Raw genomic sequence first — 17,723 nt, 5'->3', positions numbered from 1 at the left:
GAAATATATCTGAAATTCATTAGTTTCTTTAAAGTCATAGTCATTTGTTTAAAATAGTCCTTTCACCTAAATGTCTTTGTTCAGTATGATGACAATAGTGTTGGCTATTTACTTTGAAACGGTAAAATAAAATTACATGATTTATTTCAGAAGAATTATTGCACTATAAAACGTGAGAATTAATTGAATATCTTGCAAGGCACAGTTGTGAGTTCAGTTTGGTTATGATGTTTTATGAATAACACTTTGATATTTATGTTTGTAAATAATATCTTATTAATATAGAAATAATAAGTTTTGAAACATTTTATAATTTTTGTTAATAAGGTCAAGTTCTTAGATGCCTGAATATATCTTAAATATATCTTATATCTTAATTTATTGAGTGGATTAAATCTGAATTTGTTTATTTCACTATTTTTTTTATCTGTTTAGTTCTTACATCATAGTACTATTAATGCTGCCTGATATCACTAAAAGGAAGCACTCTAGATGTTAGTACTAAATATTCATATATTAACGGCCGTAGTCATGTAGTTATTCACATGAACCAATTCTACCTTCTTTATTGCTTTAAATGATTTCCAATGTTCACTTTAAATTACATTAAAAATAAGTGCAAATAGTTTCAAATGTTTTATTTAAACTAACGTAAGATAATGACCAACACTGTAACTCCTATTATTGCGGCTACATATGCTGACAAAGGTCTTAACATTTTTTAAAATCAGAATCTTTTATTTAACGAAACATGAAGACATATGTTGTACTTAATGATCAACTTATTTATATTCAATTGCGTAGATCAATTTATATTTAAACTTATTCATATGTTCAAAGTACACTACATTCAAAACAATATTATAAAGCAAAATCTATCTAAGTAAAATGATTATATTTATAGTTCCGATTTTCAAGTATTAAACCAAAACTTGATTATAAGTTGTTAGAGTTTAAAAAATAGCTGCATATCGTGGTTATACTACATTAAAATAACTGTTAATCAAACTAATGAAGGTAAAATGAAAATCGTCTTTATTCAGTAGAAAATATTTACTAAGTTATTGTTGCGTTTTGTTTCAGTCTTTTCTGTCAACAATATATCAAATCACGGATGATGTACAAACTGATAAACACTTATGGTGACATTTCTGCAAATGTCGTATGTGAAAAGACGATCACGGCATGTTTTTACTTTCAACAGTTTTTGTTGCAACAATTATAAATTGTAAAAGGATGATAACTTTTTTTTTGTACTTTCGACAATCAGTCGATGTTACGATTACAATTGATTTGAGGTATAATTTTTTTAAACAATGATCTTACACTACCAAATAAACTATTCTGATCGTATGTTGGACTGATAGGAATGTACTTGAAAATTTTATATCTTTTAATTAGGTTCATGCCAAATGGGAGGTCATAGGTTGAAGGTGACGACCATGTCAACTGATCTCCTTCAGACCTGTTCTGTTCAAGGCCTTGCTCTCTCCATTTGATAAGTCCTCTTTCTTCTTCAGTCCCTGAAATTCATACATTCTTATTACATATTTTCAGCTTTGAGAGTAATTTAAATGTGTTATTGTTTTCATTGAGAAATTGGAAAAAGATGTTTATTGATTTACATCTAATATTACATTTATTTTTAAAAGACATAATATTTTCTCCTGTTTCTCATATGTAGGTTGTAAATATTAAATACACGATATACAGGTCGTTCTATAGACTTGACACTTGGCAACAAAAAAGAACGTAACAGACTTTCTTCGATTCAATATCTGTGGTCAGTACAAATATGATATAATACATGAAAAATAGAATTATGGAGGAAAATTAGTTTCTCATATGAAAGAGGTTATTTTAACTTTTAATTTTTTTTCATTATTATGTTTAAAGCTGTACAATGTACTATCTACACTATGTCTACTAAACATATTGAAACCTGATTTTTAGCTCTATTAACTATCAGACTTAGTGTTGAGTTCCTGGGCCTTTCAAGTTCTATTTTGCTGTGACATAAAATGAATATTATGTGAAACAACGTTGAAGAAGATTCTTAAAGATTTTATAAACACTTTTCTTGATATTTTCAAAGGATATATGTTCAATGAAGAAATATAAAAAGCAAATTACTGTTAGCGAAGAACTACTAATACAGAACAATATATTAAACAATACGAAATAACGAATAAAACACACAATATTCCATTGTACTAACTTTTATAAGGAATGTTTCTAAATTGTCTAATGTTAAATTAAAGAAGGAATCAGTTATAACTTATTGTTTTATTTTAGTGATCATCTTGTGATGTTCACATTTGTATTCCACCAGTGAGGATTTCATTCTTATTTTGAACCATAAATACAAATTACAGAAGAACCTTCGATCAGTGCTGATGTGTATTCCTATCAAAATCTTTTTGTTCATGTTTTACAATCTCCCTTTTGGTTAATGTCTTCTCAACTTAAAGTATGTTTTTTCGCCGTGTTAAAATCTATTTATATAAAGCCCCTTCAGAGGCTTACACAAATCTAAGTTGATTTGAAACTCATAACAACTACTACATAAAAGGCCCATTGTGTACTTTAGTGATTAACATCAGCAACGGAAACAAATTTTTAAACAACGGTAATATGTTTATACATATTTAATCATAGTGAATTCTTAGTTCATGTACTTCCTGTTTAGGCTTTCTAAATTGCAGAAATGTTTAAAGTTTCAAAGACCTTTCGTTTCTGCAGCCATTGTGGTCGCTCTTATTGTAATATTAAAAAGCATTAATCTCTCCCGTAGCACTCTGAAAGAGTTTGTTTGGAACTTAGCACAATGCTACACCACTGATATCAAAACCCGGTTTCTAGCAAGCAACTGAAAAGTAACTGAATATTTTAAGGTTAAATATAATATAAACCCCTAACATAATATTTTAACGGACTTGCAAATCACATTGCAATGTGTTTGGTTTATTCACGAACTCTCGACAGAATGATCCCTTACCTGGTATGGAATTGTCTAACACAAACGCAATGAGTCCACCAACAAATACACTGGTGTTCAAAAGAACTGTAATGAGTTGGTTTGCTACGTCATTCCCTAAACGAAACAAAATAAATAATTTAAAAATAAGTTACATTAAGGTTTACCAACTCGTTGTAATTTAAATAATGTTTTATAAACTGATGATTTGGTTCTGTGATAAGAAGATAAATCTCAACCATCTATTAATGTTATAAGAATCTTCCATTTAGTGTGACACAAACCACTACCATATATGTTTTGTATCTTATGCAACATTCAACAGTCTGTATTATCTAAGAGAGGATTTTAGAAACACTCAGCAAATTTCTATCACTTTAATTAGTGTACATACCTACATCAATAGTACCAGGATGGCTACTAAACCACTTTGGAATGGTAATCCCCAAAAATAATGAAAATCCAAGAATAAAAGTATTTCTCGATGAGTGAAGGTCGATAAATTGGACATTGGATAGTCCAACTCCCGTTACCAATGCAAACGTAACACATATGATTCCACCAATAATTGGCTCAGGAATTATGTTTAAGAAGGCTCCAAACTTCCCCAGAACTGCAAAAATCATCATGGTGACAGCACCATATTGAATAACCCGTCGACTAGCCACCTATTAGCGTGAAAATCAAACAAATGAAAAATATACCCAATTTTACGATTCTGAAATATCTCCCGTTACAACATATACACGTCTTTAAATTTCTGAAATATCAGCAGTTATATTATACATACATATGTCACAATAATACAATAAGTTTAAGTAATGAACAGTAATATTCAAATTTTAAATACAAATCTATTCTGGAGGGGCAGCACATGGGTATACTTTTGTTATCCCGATTGCTCCAATGTTTTGACTGTATGAAGTCATTCCACATCCAGATCCCCAAATTCCAGAGATGGTACAGGAAATTCCTTCTGCAAATATTCCACGATTTATAGCGCCAGTTGGAGGAGGAGGTGCACAAGCTATTCGCGCGCTTGCGTAGTAATTTCCTATTGATTTCAATACCGATGCTAATATACCTGCAAACATTCCCAAAACAGAACTGATGGTGACTGTTGGTAAACCCCACTGTCCTGAAAGACCAAAATAAAAATATAAATTATCTACCCTTTTTTTCAAATGTAACATTCTTAAAATACGTATCGCCTGCTTTAATAAAACACATGCACAGTAGAACATAAAACTGATACATCTTTCACATTATTACTTTTTATTAGTTTCATATTGATTTCAACGTAATATTTGTTTAGAAGGGATTTAAACAAATTAGTTTCATTATAACTGAAAGGTTTGTTTGTTTTTGAATTTCGCTCAAAGCTACTCGAGGGCTATCTGTGCTAGACGTCCCTAATTTTGCAGTGTAAGACTAGAGGGAAGGCAGCTAGTCATCACCACCCACCGCCAACTCTTGGGCTACTCTTTTACCAACGAATAGTGGGATTGACCGTAACATTATAACGCCCCCACGGCTGAAAGGGCGAGCATGTTTGGTGCGATGGGGATGCGAACCCGCGACCCTCGGATTACGAGTCACACGTCTTAACGCGCTTGGCCATGCCGGGCCATAATTGAAAAGATAAAAAAGGTTGTATATGAAAAAAATTGAGCAAAGAATACTGTCATAAATTCGTCACGTAACTAAGAAAAATCTAACTTTCAATGGTTATATTTATAACTACTTTCCTGGATAAGGAAATCTAAACCAGTGACTGGAGTGCATCATCTTTACACGAAGATCAGTTCTGGCTGGGTTAGTTGATCCAAGGGCATCTGCAGCAGTTAGTATGAAACAAATAACCCACGCAGTAACTATTGTAAGTATGACCTGCAAATAGTCTTGGAGTTACTTTTATTCATCATTAAGATTAATTCGCTAACCATTATACATTTGTTTATTTTTTTACTTTTATTATTAATCTCTTAAATAAACCATAAAGCAATATATTAGCATTTAAATTTATGCCAGTGGAAATTGGTTTAGATACAAGGCTAACAACAAAGGCTACTGAATGTGTTAAAAATGAAATAGTTGACATTTAATATGAGGCTGAAATGAACATTTTAGTACGTAGTAAAATAATTTCAAATTTACAGTTTTATAATACAAATACGCGATACATAAAATTAAACAAATTTAACGTTATTTATTTTCAAAAGTTGCTTTAATATTTTTCTTCGTATATCAAATACAATTTTTTGGTTTTTTTCCCTTGTGGTACTTGTTTCATAATACGTTTGTTGTATTTTCCACCTGTTTTATCGCGCTACCTAAGAACAGTAACAGTCATCTATATTTAAGTTCATTTTCTTAAATGTTTTTTTGCAATCTTACAACAAAACATTTTTAAGTAACTCTTAATTATTTAGAATGTGAATGTGTTTCTTTTTTAACAATACTTTTATGATTGAGGCTTTAGTGTGTTTTTATATAAAACTGAAATGTGTGTGAACCGTGTTTTAAGCCTATACTTACTGGAAAAGCTTGAAAACTGGCAGTTTTCGATCTTCCATCCTCTTTCTCTACTGTAGCTACAACCAGGAATATTAATATTTTCGAGGTACTGAGAGAAGAGCACAAGAAGTAAAATTGTTCTGAAAACAAACAACAACAAGATGCAGTGTTGTTAGAATACTGAATACGTAGCTGGAAAAACAACTTACTGTAACGTATTTTATATGATTGTTTAACAGGAATAATTAATATAAGTTTTATTTTAGCAGTTAATACTGTGATTATTAACCCTTTTATAGAGTTAAGTGTAGGGTAACTTTATGATTATCTGTAATCTCAGGAAGTAATCGTCTTTCTCTGTATCTCTTCAAAACAGTATTTGCCTTCATTGTCTGTATATCGTTTTTGAGAGAGAAACTTCTATTTTTCTAGTTGTTATAGAACAATAATATTTCGTACGTGAAATATGTTTTGTGGTCTTTTTTATGTATGGCGTCTGGAGCGTCTCATTTCAACGATCAGCCTTCATACTGATATTCCACTTTCTCTGATGTTTTTAGGTCTTGGTATCAGACAGTTTGAGTATTGCTTCTTTATCCAGTGCTACTACATACTCTGCTGTACCATTCACACAGAAAACATGGGAGCTTTGTTTGGACGGTTTCTTGACCCAACAACATGCAAATAATTTTTTATTATCCGCAATGTTGCCATCCATGTTCTTTGTACTTCACCTTATAAGAAGTTTGAAATTTTCATGTGTTGCATTCAAGTGAATCAGCAACAGGAACAGAAGCATATATGTTACCATTGTAAAGGAGAACACTTGTAGATTTCTCTTGGTAGAATTAATAAACAATCGCCACTCACTTAGATCATAGAGTGCAGCTCCTAACATTGGAATTAATTCAGCAATATTGTTGCAATTAAGAAGTGAGCCTTCTTGCAAAAAGAATGGTATAATCAATTTCTCATGAATTCTGTACCTGCAAAAGTATTTCCATGGAGAAATTAAGTTCTTATCCAGAAGTTTGGACCCCAGAATCTATAAAGGCCCAAATCTCTCGAGAAATCACTAACATATCCAGATATTTCAGTTTGAATAGCGTCCCTATCATCATTTCTATTGACATCGGATTCAGAATCACATGAAACTGTATGAAGAGTCTCTGATGGAGGACGAACAGGTTCATGAACATCACCTGTTGGCCTTAAAGCAGAATGAAGGAACGGATGAGAAATATCCTTTATATTTCGAGTGTTGAAGCCTTGTACGATACATGATCAAAAATAGCAGTCATTACTGTGGTTTTTAGACTCATACCAGACCGCTGGAATTCCGAAAGGTAAAGACTTTCTCCTACTTTTAATTCATTATCTCAGCTCTTCGACACAAATAGCGTAAATTTCCCTTAAGACCCATTATTTGTCGTTAAATGCCTCTTTGACGAATTCTGTGATGTTTTTTCTTAGTTTTTTTACTACACCTTTACCACAAATATCTTTGAGTGATTTACACAGCCTCTTGTTTCCATAGAGACGAATAAGTAATATTCAAAATAAAAATTAATGTATCAGTGCAGGCACAATTAAATAATATACAGAAATGGAACGTCATGCTGCCTGTTTATTGGGTATGTATTAACGGTGTGTTTCTTTTGTGTTCTAGAATGATCTATAAGACTCTGACGTCTAAATTAATCTAAGAAACGTTATATCCAGTAGCTGTCGCTACTTTAACATAAAAAAGACCAGATTTAAATGAAAATTATTCATATCATGTTCATATGACATTTTGTGAAAAGTCAGTATGTGATAGAGAAATATGGATATCATTTTGGTATTCAGAATAAGTGAATCAATGTAAAAATTTCAAGACAACAAACCACCCTAGAAGTTGCTATATTGCAAATTATAGAAAACAAATTAGCTTCCAAAAAGATCGACCATTTATACTTATTACTAGAATAATCCCGTGACTTACTTATTACAATTTAATGTTATCACACTAACAATTAGTTTATTCGTTTTAAATGAACAATAACAGATCAAATAAAATAAAAGTACGTAAACTATCAATAAGAAAAAAGTCCATTGTAGTACAAGACTTACATAATTGCTATTCCCCAGTTCTTACTCGCTATAGAAGTCCTATCAACGAGATGGTAGGGACGATAACTAATGGTGTTAACCACTGAAGTATTATTCCTATTACCCCTGAAAGTCCAATAACTATTTCAAAGATTGATGCCACAATGATAGCGCCTTGTATCTAGAAAAATATAAGAAAACGATATTTTAATATCTGCAAAGATATATTATAGTTTATTTCAGATAAGTAATTAGTGAAGTGTCTCTCACATTTATTTTAGGAAGTATTCGAAAATGTAAAAAAAGTAATTAGACGTTCTCTCTCTCTGAAAAGGAAATCCTAATTTTATTAGAAAATAACTGCATGATCTACGTGATTAATTTTCGTGTTTTCTAATGAAGTGTTTATAACAACTTCATTTAATAATAAAGATATCTGAAGGCCATATTTCAATCTGGGTTTAAATCCGTCACAGAGACTTAAACAGGATTTGTATTTAATTATTTTATAAACTGATTATTATTTTTATGCTAATATAAAAATATCTATAAAAATATAGAATATGACGAATTTAGAGCTTTACATTTTGCTTTGTTTGTTTCGTTTGAATATCTCTCAAAGTTATCTGCACTAGCCTTCACTAATATAGCTTTGAAATACGAGAGGGAAGGCAGGTAGTAATCGCCACCCATCCAAAACTCTTGGGATACTCTTTATCAACAAATAGTGGGATTTATTGCCACATTATAATAATCAAATGGCTGAAGGAACAGCATGTTTGGTGAAATGAGGATTCAAACCTGCAACCCTCAGATTGCGAGTCACGCTCCCTTACCACGTATCCATGCCAGGCCATTACTTATTGAATTTAAAGCGATTAGCGGAATTACTGGTATACATTTACTTTTACATTTACGACTGTTTCACTTCAGTGCGTGTAACATATATTGTTAAATATGTATTGCGAATAACCTTTATTATGTCTAATTTTAGAAGATTATCGATTATAAGAATCAACACTGTACTACATGTAAATTTAAACTACCAGTGATTGTCAATATTACTGCCCGCCAAATTTTTTACAGTATTGCCTAATGATTGAAAAAATGAATATAATAATATATAACTTTAGTGATAAATTTTCTTACGTTAACACATAGAGTAAAAATAAAAACCTGCGACTTACAAATGAAATTAAAGTCTGTGATGCTGAACTACTTCTTATTACAACAATAATAAATTGTACTAGTTTCTCCAAATCTCTGTCGTTAACGCTAACACTTATATTAGTTTCCAGGTGTACTCATTCGGTAGCAGATCAGAAAAATAATTGAGGATATCGTGCAGTAATTGTTTTTATTTTTCCGTTGATTAGTAAACTCCTTATTTCTTACATCGGATACATAATATTTTAAGAAACTGTTTTCATATAATTTCTCACCTCTCTCATTCGGATTTGCCAGATTTCCTGCAGCTCTTCCTCTGTAGCCGACAACATTTCTTCTTCACTGGGACACTTCCACTGAGGTAAACTCAAAATAGCAAATATCGGAGCCAGAAAGGCAGATAACGGGCCCTGAATTATCGGAAGTCTATTAAAAAATACAAAGTAGGTTTTTACTTTTAAACACTAAATCAGCTCTGTTTATAATTGCACAGAGAATTCAAGCGACTATAAACAATACCGAAACTATCTTTAACATGAGTATATTTACAGAAAAAGATTATAAACATGTTCAAGGTTCTATATACAACTATATTTTTGTCTATTAACCTTTCACCAGACAGCTTCTTTCATATACACAGTTTGTAAACGTTACATCAAAAAGGTTTTCAAATTTCAACAGTTTATCTAATTATGTCTTATCATATGACATTGGATATTGCAAGTAACTATGTAGCGTAATTTAAAGAATGTGACGAATTTAGAGCTTTACATGTTGCTTTGTTTGTTTTGTTTGAATTTCTCTCAAAGTTTTCAAAGATTCCGTGTTCAAAGCTCTCTATTCTTTTTTGTTTCTTATCATATCCCATCTAGAGTAGATGGTAGGATCTTAACGTTTCTTTAAGCAATCCGAAAACGTAGAAATTCATAAACGGTACGCCCGTCTTTATATATATGTCTTCGCAACAAATATCTTTAACGCACTTTTAATTTTCTACTTCACGTGATAGTAGAAATGATATGTTAAATAAGGTGCTTGTGTAAGTATACTACATTTCATAGCATTTCTAACACACTTTTTGTTTGTTACTAATTAAAAACCCTCTCGCCAATACATTTTCAATAATTTTGTTTTTTTTTATTTAGAATTAAGTTCAAAGCTACACAATAGGTTATCTGTGCTGGAGCTTCCACGGGTATCGAAACCTGATTTCTAGAGGTGCGAATACACAGATGTACTGCTGTGTTACTTGGAGTTTTTTGACTGAAAAATTGAATTATTGGAATACACCACAACTCCACTTCCAACATTTGAGATGTCTATTTTTCGTTGTTAACTAAATTTTCAGTTAGATAGTGAGCTCGACTGGCAGTCTGAGGGTCGCGGGTTCGAATCTTCGTCACATCAAATATACTTCTTCATTCAGCTATCGTTGCGCTATAAGGTAACGGTCAATTCCGCTATTCGTTAGTAAAAAAGTAGCTCAATAATCTGCGAATGGTGATGATGAGTAGTTGCCTCCTCTCACACCCTCAGCGAAAATAGCGCTCGTGCAGCTGTGCGAGATATTCCAAATAAATAAAGAAAACTTTATTAAGGTCATCAATTAAAAGAGAATCTTCCCTTTTTATTAATTCTAAATCTTTAATCCGAAAAAAACTAAACGTATAAATATTTACATTACAAATGTCTCTGATAAACAATGGACTTTGTCAGGGAACTGCGCATAAAGGTTAAAGTAAACTTAACAAAACTTTATTGTAACATAACACCTTCTGTAGCATAAAATAACTGTATTTCTATAGAAAGTATTGGCCGGATTTTATTCATTTATACATTTGAACATAAGTTAAAAAATGGTGTTGTAATATAATTTCGCGATTCAACACGTCAATGTAAGTACATAATAAGGACATCATTCCAGAATACTACAGTATTATGATATTTCAACTGTCCCACATTTTATGCCTGTAAAGTTAGATGTATGACTTAGACTCTTACCTTGTACCGAATGTTGACTGGATTAGGGACCCTAAACCTGACACAAAGAATAATGTTGATGTTATGTAGCCTCTAGCAGGGTCAGATTCTGGGATGCAGAGCTTTGGTGTGACTAAGTAAGAATATGCCACAGTGGTCCCGAACATCATCAGACATTGCTATTATTGTAAAACCAATAAACACCGTTTCTTATTCATATTTCAATCAAAAAACTATTTCAGAACCCTTCTTAGCAATAAAAAAAGTGTAAGGTACTTTAATTAAACTCTAATGAAGAGAACTAAACTAATTTACGTTGGTGTTTCAACAACGTGTAACAATAAACATATTAATTTATTTACATTATAATTAAAATAGCAACTGTTACGGGGGTTATGTACATTGTAATGTTAACTGATACAGTTTAACCACCTTTCACTCGCTCAAGAAATATGATAATAATCAGTTACACTGGTATAAGATAATACGTTAAGCTTATTATATTTTATAAAACTGCATTCTTAATATAGACCTTTATGGATTAGTACAAACTAGATGAGAATATAAAACATATGCAGTGTATCCTGTGATCTTTAATTTTTTTTATTTACTCATTTTTACACTTGGCTTCTAAACTAAGCTTTCTTAAATGCTTTACATACTAGATAGATAAATCCTGGTTTAATTGAAAAAAATCTTCCCCCTAGTACAGTAGTAAGTATTCGGATTTACAACGCTACAATCACGAGTTCGATTTCACCCGGTGTGCTCAGCAGATACCCATATTGAGCTTTGCTATTAAAAAAGACACACCATGTGGAAAAAATATTTACGCGATTAAACAAACAAATTAACGTAGACATAATTTCGTTTAATTAAAGTACATGTAAAATAAATAATAATATAAGGTAATTGTATTTAGAATAGTGCACAGTGTATGCAATAGTTGAGAGAGCTCAGTGTGTAACACGCTTTTACGAGTTGAAACAAAGAAACTCACATCAACGAAGAATAAGACCCGTACTAAGATAATGTTTTGTGATACGTGTAGTTCATTATAATTATATCGACGTGTGTTTTTATTCGATAAGTCAAAGAACTAATTATATCCTGTAATCTGACAAAGGACAATTATTCATCGAGATTCCTTCAGAAACACTAACAATTCAAAATATTAGTAAATCTTCAGTTAAGGATAGATGTTTTAGTAAATAATTTGTATTAATGTATAACGGTTAGTATTGAACAATTATTGGTGTGAAGTCTGGTAACCCTGAAGAGGAACAAATCGAAGATCAATATCAGGTCTCTAGCGATGGGAAACAGTAGAATGTTTGACTTCTTTATGGTTTATAATTTTATAGGAAATTAAAGAAGCAGAAAACTAAATTATGTAAACTAGTAGTAAGAATACAAAGGAAAGTGACTTTTCAAAATAAAGTTGATTTCAATTTCTATTTAGAAACAAAAACAATGTTAATTTTTAAACGAAGAATTGCATTAATAAAGGAAATACTAATGTTAAAGTGAAATGTTGCAGTGGAAATACCATATTTACAGCTGAGATGTTCTTTTAAAGCAGTATTGGCAAAAAATAAACGATTCATTAGTAGAGTTCACTATAAATAACATATGGTACTGCAAAAATAATACGAAATATTCAGATAATTTGTGATAATAAACCTCATCATCATCGTTAAACATAACGAGTATCATCAACAGGTGAGTCTTATGGAAAAGTTTCATGAAAAATAATAATTATAAAATATAATAAGATTTTATCTGTAAGTATTGAAGTTAGATCTTACCAACTAGAGTAATATCATATAATAACATAACTACATTAAAATTCGTATTCTCACCTGGAACCCAAGTAGGAAACATAGGTACCAACGAGGAACTTCATCCACTGTGTATAAGATGTTACCCCTGAATCTTCCTTCCTCTTTGGGCTGCAATTTACGCTCCTATTTATTGTAAAATAATGAGTTGGATTACTTGAAACATTGAAAATGAAGTGATTTGAAGTATCTTTACTGATACATGTACCACTTTTACGTAAAGAAACTCATATATCTCAAAACTAATTCTGTGTTTGTGTAACTTCTTGTCAGAGATTTACTACAATATACTTATTTAAATTTATATTTAAAAATGTACACAACTTATACTGTTATATCTCTATTGCGAAATTCAGGCGTATTCACTAAATGTGTAGATGATTCTCGACTGTAAGATTCAACAATATATGTGTGTACTTGAACATTAATGTATTGTTCATATACTCATTCCACACCTATAAATGTAACAAACGCGTCACGTCATAAGACAGTACCTGTTTTGCTATGGTTGGTGTAATATAAACCTCGTAAACTAAAACTGTGATTAACGCTTATTAATCGGTAATTTGAGATATCTGACCAGGAATGCTTATAGATTTTGAATACAAGAAACTATGTAACATCAAGATATTTACATCAGACGTAAGTATTTTTACCTACACATTATATATTTTTCAGCGGTAAAAACTCGACGTGTGAAAAGCGAAGAACAAAAAATTATCTAGCTTTCTGTTAAGTGAATCGTATCTACATCAACTTGAACTTGATTCTTTCATCGTGGTCTGAAAATCTCGCTATTATTTGCAAGTTGTAAATTAGCAATTGTAAGTAGCAATTATTGTAAATTTTGTTATTCCTTGTATGTTAAAATATATTTTTATTACAAAAACTGTCTTTATCAATTTTCAGATAGCCCTCGTGTAGGTTTCTGCGAAATTCAAAACAAACCAAACAAAGTACTTTAACTTGCTTGTCATTTAGTTTCGTTACGAAGAAAACATACGATTGGCTGAAAGTTAATTCAATTACTTTTTCAATATATTAATTTCTAAACAAACAAAAAAACAAATACACTATTAGAAAAACTAATTATATATAACTTGAAATTATTATAGTTGATAATGTCTGTTAGAGCTAAGACATTTAATCAAGTTGTATCAAAAACCATTCCATTTCAGAAAATATTTTGTAATATCTCTACATGAAATTGTTTCTTACCTTAGGTTCATCGACTGTTATTTCGATTTCCTTTTCTGCAATTTTTGTTTCGTCCTATGTATGGTTATATATAATTTTAATATGTGAAACAAATTTAGAAAATTTTCATTGTGTTCTGCCAAACCTGTTATCCATTGTATTGTTCTACTTTTTAATATGTTGGAACATAAACATCACAGCATTCAAAACAAATGTTTTTACCACACTTATGTCATTTTTTAATTGTATACTAACATTTACTAAAACCTCCACTGACCAATAAAATGAGAACATTTATACCATGGCCCTTTATTAACAAATGCTACGCAATGTTTTCAACGTACTATATTTTTGAGGTAAAATTTTGATGAAATAAAAATTAAAAAGTTACAACACAAGTGTATTACAGGCTTGTATTTCTAGAGCAGGTGTTTTAAAATATCTTTGGGAGGCATATTATTCAATTCAAGTGCTTTGATTTTCAGCATTTTTAAATATATATATGGATACAAACTTTTAATTCATCAGTTAATATTTAAGGTATTTAGATAACCTTAATCTAACACTTGTATTTTTTTCAATTTGTTCATAGTTTCAACATTTACCACTTCATAAAATGACGTTAATAGGGAAAGCTAAAAGTTATAGGTCGATAAAAGACGTCACGTAAAAGTACATATGCCACGAAATACGAAAATACAAACTTTGTAAGTTACTAGTGTGAGATGAGAATTTCAAAAGCTAGATATATATATTTGTTACCCTTCATTTTGATCTAAATTATTTTTAAAAGAGACTAATTCCGATGTTGCTGCAAATGTACATTTAAGTTTTACAATATATCTTAATCTTTTACTGATATTATGATATTAAAATAAAGAAAAAACAAAATAACAAAGTTCCTAACAAATGCTCTGGGGTAACGTATGATGACAGGTAATAAACTTCATAAGGTTTTCAGTTGTATTAACAGATTGCTAAATTAATGTCAACACTACGCAAAACTAAAAGTATCTAGATTTGTAAAGTTTACTAATACATGTTATTGATTTTCAAAATATTTAGAAAATATTGTTATATGCGATAAGGTTCGGTTTTTTACTAAGTTACCTTTGCTAATTTTCAAATAAAGTAACAAGAAAAGTATTTAGTTTCTTGGAAAAATATAAATAATCAAACAAATTGCGATAAAAACAGTTGAGGTGGCAGGTATCTTTGTTTTACAAACTAATCGTGTCGAATCTCACGAAAGCTATAAACAGAACAATAAACCTCTAAATCGTATTGTATATTATTGAACGCCAAGCCCAGAACCTGAAAGCACCAACAACTAACCCCCAACTTTGTCAAAGTAAAACTATCAAAAAATTTTAATCAATGCACAAACATTATCCATACTTATCAGAAAAAAAATACTTAAAGCCATGGTGAACACGAAAGGCAAAAAAGTACATGACTTGGAGAAAAAAAAATGACCATAGACTATCAACTGTCATACTGCATTAAACAAGAGATTTGAAGAAGTTGAAAAAATGAAAACCAGATTAAAAAAACATAAAAAGTCACTTTCATACCTTTTCGAATACTGCAACTCAAATAAACACAACATAACCACAGAAAACACCCATATACTAACTAAAGAAACAAACGTAAAATTAAGGAAGACGTACACATACAACAACTCAAGCCCAAAATAAAACAATAAAAGGAACACCTTCATCACCTATATTAATTAATATAATCCAACATCTAAGCACTCCCATACATTCCTGCCCTAAGTTACACATCCGCCCTAAAACATATGGTCAGCTCTCGGTCAGTTACCTCTTTCTTTCTTTGTGAACCTGATGATGACCGAGGAAGGAAACCGTGTTCGCTCCTCAACATAGTGATTTCTCTATTCATACCAACTGTTTTTACACATATATTTTTCTTTATAAATGAGTTTTTCTCGTCTTCACAAACAAACAAACAAAATATTTGTAGTATTGTTCATAATATTTAGATGTACTACTACGCATTCATTCTTTTAAACCTGCAAAACCTGTTTTTAGGTTCTTGAATCAACATTCCTTACAAAGTCATAGCTCGTCATTTTTGCACATTTTTGATTTCATCGAAATACAGTCGTAGTTTTCAGTTGAATTGGTAAGATAATTTTAAGAAAGATTTGAAAGTGTAATAATTATATCAATGATAATATTTGTGCAAATAATCCTTGAATATTTTTTCGTTCAATTAAAACTAAACATTCAAATTATCTATAACATCTTGTTAGTTCATGCTAGAAATATACACCGAAAAAATTATATATGTAAGATTTGTTCGTTAACAGCCTTACAACGTTGTATCACACACAGAGGGTAAAGGTTTATTACATGAAATAAATATGTTTTTTGTATAAATAAATAAAACTTTATCAACGTACCTTCAATTCGGAAGCCGGATTATCCTGTTCCATGCTTACTAAATATTTTATGAAGGATTTCTGAAATAATAAATACAGATACCAAAAGGACAAGTTGAAAACAACTGTGGAACTGTGTACAAATATTCCTACCAATCTTAGTGCAGTTGTTTACTTACCCAGCTGTACTGCGAGTGTTTCATATACAACGGTCTTGAGTCGTTAGAAGGTAGGGGGAGCTTTAATAAACGTAATATCATCGAATGTGACAAAGCTATCTCTCATAAAATTTAAATTTTGTTTAACTTAGAAAAAGATTTATGTTTGGGGGAGAACTAAAAATTGTATTTTTTTACTGATTTATTTTTATATATTTATTTTACTGTCGATGGTTGCTTTAGATAAACATATATCTAAAAAGGTATGTAATTTGTATTGTTAAATGCGTATTGCTAATTTCTTCCTCTTCTGATGTCTTTAAAATATTTTCAAGTGTAAAAATAACAATGTATTGTGTATGTATGTAAACACTAGTGACTGTCAGTATTGTTGCGAATTTAAATATACATATCTGAACTTTCAACTCACGTGAATCTTGTTAAGTAATAGGGGTTATTCAGCATTAATTAAACTATCGAAATAGAGGATAAAAATCTTGAAGAATTATTTATACATATATTTCCCTTGATATAATCTCTCTCTTTCTCTCTCTATGTGTTTGGGTATATAAATTTGTATACCCGAGAGGGTTAGGTACACTAGACCTTTTCCTCTTTCCTTTTCACTGTTAGAGTGGACTTACTAATATATTTAAAAGTTAATATATGAGGGCCAGAATGATGAGCACAAATCAGGCCCTTTGCAGGGCAATGTTCATATATTTAGTACTTTCAAATCTAGGTCTAGAACACATGTGACATGTTTTATTTTAGCACTAGTATTTTTTATTTATATTTATTTTTTATTTTTTAAATTGCATTTTAATTATTATTTATTATTTTTTATTGTTTTTTATTCCTTTTAATACTTAATTTTAGCTTAATGATCTAATGTATAAGTTTATCGGGGAGAGGTGTTTGTGGCTCTCTTCATTTTATATGCAATACCTGTTTAATTCGTATAACAGCTCATGTAATTATTTTTGATATAACTCTCTCTCTACCTCAGTGTTTGGGTATTGTATGTTCGTACCCTGGAGGGTCAGGTTCTCTTTGACCTGTTCCTCCTCCCCGGATATAGTTATTATTTTGCTCTATCAGTCGGATGTCAAGTTTCTTGGTATCACTTTTTTTTATTCATTATAAAAAAAATCATATATATATATATATATATATATACATACATGTTTTATTATATATTTATTATTACTTTTATTTTTTATTTTATTTATTTTCATCTATTTATTTTATTTATTTTTATTTAGTATTATTTTATGTTTAAAATATATATTGACCGGGTAGAGATGTTTAGGTCCAGCTTCATCATGTATTAGGTATCTATAGTTCGCAAAGCGTTTTTCATCCAATTTTTATCGAAGTACGTTATT

The 17,723-nt window shown here is 30.5% G+C and overlaps 2 protein-coding genes across 1 annotated transcript; one reads left to right on the top strand and one right to left on the bottom strand.

Annotated features, from left to right (window-relative positions):
• LOC143246494 (solute carrier family 23 member 2-like) overlaps positions 1–17,723 on the top strand; it is a 173,318-nt gene that overhangs the window by 33,016 nt on the left and 122,579 nt on the right.
• Positions 863–16,343, bottom strand: LOC143247925 (solute carrier family 23 member 1-like). The gene is made up of 11 exons (XM_076496475.1): positions 16,199–16,343; positions 13,792–13,845; positions 12,595–12,699; positions 10,754–10,911; positions 9,028–9,178; positions 7,636–7,766; positions 5,516–5,603; positions 3,862–4,188; positions 3,372–3,645; positions 2,999–3,094; positions 863–1,523 (listed from the first exon to the last, which is right to left on the bottom strand). Exons 1-11 carry the CDS (start codon positions 16,229–16,231, stop codon positions 1,267–1,269), a joined length of 1,674 nt encoding a protein of 557 aa, XP_076352590.1. The 5' UTR covers positions 16,232–16,343; the 3' UTR covers positions 863–1,266.

This window comes from Tachypleus tridentatus, chromosome 3 (genome assembly GCF_004210375.1).
Source record: "Tachypleus tridentatus isolate NWPU-2018 chromosome 3, ASM421037v1, whole genome shotgun sequence".
Classification (NCBI taxonomy): Eukaryota; Metazoa; Arthropoda; class Merostomata; order Xiphosura; family Limulidae; genus Tachypleus; species Tachypleus tridentatus.
Note: the sequence above shows the minus strand (reverse complement) of the source record. Positions and strands in the feature narration are given on the sequence as shown.